Source organism: Tupaia chinensis, unplaced genomic scaffold, assembly GCF_000334495.1.
Source record: "Tupaia chinensis unplaced genomic scaffold, TupChi_1.0 Scaffold144168_1, whole genome shotgun sequence".
NCBI lineage: Eukaryota > Metazoa > Chordata > Mammalia > Scandentia > Tupaiidae > Tupaia > Tupaia belangeri.
In genome coordinates, this window is record NW_006204024.1 from 746,895 (window position 1) to 750,551 (window position 3,657).

The 3,657-nt window shown below is 59.9% G+C and overlaps 1 protein-coding gene across 1 annotated transcript in view; it reads left to right on the forward strand.

Moving 5' to 3' along the window:
* The window catches only part of FNBP1 (formin binding protein 1), a 96,031-nt gene extending 94,493 nt beyond the window's left edge, over nt 1–1,538 (forward strand). Inside the window, exon 16 of the mRNA XM_027767299.1 lies at nt 93–1,538. Coding sequence (XP_027623100.1) covers nt 93–100 — 8 coding nt within the window. The 3' untranslated portion in view covers nt 101–1,538. The remainder of the gene's footprint in view (nt 1–92) is intronic.
* Nucleotides 1,539–3,657: the final 2,119 nt, after the last annotated feature.

The following is a 3,657-nucleotide window of genomic DNA, read 5'->3' on the forward strand; positions in this document are numbered from 1 at the left end:
GGGCGGTGCAGTTTGCAGAGCGCAAACTACCGCCTCAACTGCTGTCCCCTTCTCTAACAGAGAGTCTCTCTTTCTCTCTTTTTGTGTTGTAGATTTCTAAAGGCGAGTGAGGGAGCAGGAGCCTCCAGGAGAAGCCATTCCGTCTGGTCTGCTTGTCTCCACAGGCCACCAGCGCCCCCAGACTGCCCCTGGCCAGCTGGGGCGCCCCAGTCTCCACCTGCAGCCACACCCGACACCTGCAGCGCTCGCCTTTTTCTTTCTTTTTACAGCATGCTCCTCCAGGCTTCGCTGTCCCGTGGCCATTGGCCACCTCCCCCAGGACCGCGAGTCTCCCCACCCCTGGCAGGGTCGGTCCTCATCACTGCCCTCACCTACACAGGCTCCCTTCCCCTGCCCTTCCTGGGCCTCAGTCCACTGGGCTCGCCCTGGCTGGTCCTTCCACATCTCACACTGTGCCTTCCGTGAAAACTTTGCCCCCGGTCTTCTGGGGAGACTAACGGATCCAGACAAGGCGGCCAGGCGGCCTCCAGGTGGACTGAGCCCCCGGCTGCTGCCGCCTGCTGGCATGGCAGGTGTGGAGTGCTCCTCGCCGTGCCGCCGGGCAGTACAGCCCACGACTCCCGAACACTGGCCTCCGTGCCGCCCTGGCCGAGGGCCCCAGTGTGGTGTGCACTGTTACATCCTGTCCTGAGTGCCCCGGGGAGGTCCACGGGGAAGTCAGACTCGCTCGCGGGCCAGCCCTGTGGCCTTGGCGTGTCCACCTTTCATGAGCCCCCCAGCCCACCTGTCCCTGGACTCCCCCCTGTCCACGGCGCCACAGGACACGGCATCCTAGGGGTGCGCTTCACGTCATGCTAGCTCAGTAAAGGGAAGCTCCTCTTTTGTCCCCGACCCCCCAAAACTAGCATCTTAGGATTCCAGTGCTCACATCTCTGAAGCCCACGCCCCTCATGGTCCCCTGGGCAGCCCCTGGTCACTGTGTCTGCATTCGCGGGCTCCTCAGGCCAGGTGGAATTCACTGAGTTTGCTTTCTGAGCGGAGTTCCCTTCCCCTAATGGATCTTTAAGGGAAACTGAGGTCACGCCGCCTGTGGCCGCTCATGCCATCCCGCGCCATCACTGGACATGAGCTCCTGTGGACACGAGGACCGGCAGGAGCCCGAGGGTGAAATCGGGCCTCGCGGTCCCTCCACTAGCTGTTGGTAACTAGGGCATTACCTCCGACCTCCTCAGTTCTCCTTGGCATTTATGGATCTACAATGAGGGAGTCTTATGGGAGCCGGCAAGGATGGGGCGGAAACAGCAGGCCCTAGGGCCCTGGGCTCCTCATGCACCTGGAAACGAGAAAACGACCTCTCTGAGCAAGCCGGGCTCGCCCACACCCATCCTCGGGGCAGCGCGGTCAGCCCTGAGTGTCCGGAAGCCGCAGGCAGATTGCCAGGCGCACATTCAAGGAGGAAGTGGCTTCAGGCTGAGCAGCGAGCGAGCCTGCCCTCGCCCTTCCCCAGGAGGGGACCAGGCGGGGGCTGCGGCTGGCCCGCGGCCACAGGCGACCAGTCATAGCCCACTCAGTCACGTGAGGGGACTTGCTTGGCGGACACCGAGGGGAGCAGGGAGGCAGGGCTAGGCCTCTGTCCTGCCAGCAGCCCTCGCCGGGCCCCTCTGTCACGCGCCCAGGCAGCTCCAGGAACCGCTGAACTTGGCCGAGTGAGCAGACCACTGTCTGCCCCACCAGGGTGCAGAACAGCTTTGAAATTTGATCTGGAGTCTCGGTCACGCATGTGCATTGCATTTGTCATACCACGGGTCAGGACAGTCATTTTCTTGCGGCACACGGACACAGTACAGCTGCGACTGCTCTGTTCCGCCCAGTGTAGGGTTGCTCGTATTCTCTGGTCTCCCCACGCTGCTCCCCTCTGTCCCACCTAGATCCCTCGATCGATCGGAAACGAATAGCTACTGGGTGCTTTCAGAGGTTCAGCGTGGGGGTCTGCCCCCTCGCCGGCGCCCTCCCTCCTTCCTTAAAGGGAAGATGCCCTCATCGGACGCCGGGGCTGGACCATTGGCTGGGGACTCGCGCTGTGAAGCCACCGCTATGGGGGAGCAGTTCACGTAGAGCAGAGCCACAGGCCTTCCCACGAGCTTCTCCCGACCCGCCTGTCACCTCCCCCAGTGCGAGACTATGTTGTCGTCAGAGTGACTCATTTGCAAAGAATCTGCCCTGAAAATGACTGAAAGCCAGTGACAGAGGGACTTCTCGTTCACCCAGTTCCTCCTTTGCACGGGGGAAGGAGGAGGCTTGGAAAGCTGGGGCAGGTGCGCCCTGTGGGTTTTTGTCACGCGCATGTGGAGAGACGCCCGTAGCCTGTCTAACCAGCACCAGGGCTCCGACGCCTTTGGTAACAGCTGTAATTACAGAAGAAGGTTTATACGATATTAAAACGTTATGTTAATGCTGAGTATTTTTCCAGAAAGTTTAGTTTCATGTCTCTTATCAGCTCTGCCTCCTGTGCTTACTTCATCCCGAAAGTTCTTTGAAAACGACCCAGAGTTCTATTTTAACCTGATGTAGAGCACCTTTAAACGGCTGTGTGTGTGTGTGTGCGTGCGTGTGTGTCACGCTGTCTACACTTTGGAGGCAGCTCAGCGTTGGGAAGGCCTGTTTGTCTCTGGAGATGGAATTAAACCAAATAAAGTGCTTCCACTGGAAGGCTCGCACTGACCGTGGAACTGTATGTTAACCCCCGAAACAGTAAATAAAAGTAGAACTGGCCCGGGCTCCCAGAGTTGTTCTGTGGCGCGAGGCGGGGTCCTGGACACAGAAGCAGCCCGGTGTCATCAGAAGTCCCCCAGGCTGGGGTCTGTTCTGTTCCTCGTGACTGTGTACACTGCCACCTGGCCATTTCCTGGGGCAGGGGCCATGTGGAAACCTAGAGCCCAGGAACCACCCCGGTCTGCTAGGGGACAGGCTGCCAGACGCTGACCCGGCAAGTCCAGGTGGGTTCAGAGAAGGATTGGTTTGGGGAGGGTCTGAGGACTAGGGTCCTTTTCTCCCTTTTTTTCTTTTTTAATGCAAATCCAGCCAGTAGCTGCTCCGGCTTCTGGGGTGGGGCAGGGCAGGGTGCCCCTGGCATGGGTTCTGGGTGCTGGTTTCCTCAGTGATCTGGGTCACAGTGCTGAGGCCAGGCCCTGGTGGCCTGGCTGGAATCGCTGGTTTGTGTGAGCTGTCCCAGGACAGCACAGAATGGTGGGCCCAGCTGACTCCTTGTGGGAAGACCGGGGGGGGGGGGGCTGTGCCCAACCTGCTCAGTACCCTAAGCATCTCAGAGTGGTTTGAGGAATTGTCCAAGGGGTGAACTACTAGTGGCCTATGCCAAGGGCAGGCTGAGCCTCACTTGTCTGCTGAAGGTGATGGTAAGGTCAGCGGCCAGAGGTCAGAGGCCAATGGGCCTCTCCCCACACATGCAGGGAGCCACCTTTAAGCCAAAGCCTTGGTGACTCCTGGGCCTTCCCCCTTGCGGGAGAAAGCTCCTGAACAGAGCCGGCATAGAGCCCTTGGTTCTCAGCAAGGGAGTGCGGCCCCTGGAGGGAGGGGACTGCCTTGTCCTCTGCTAATGCCTCCTGTCTCGCCCAGGCTGTCCACACACGATGAATTCTA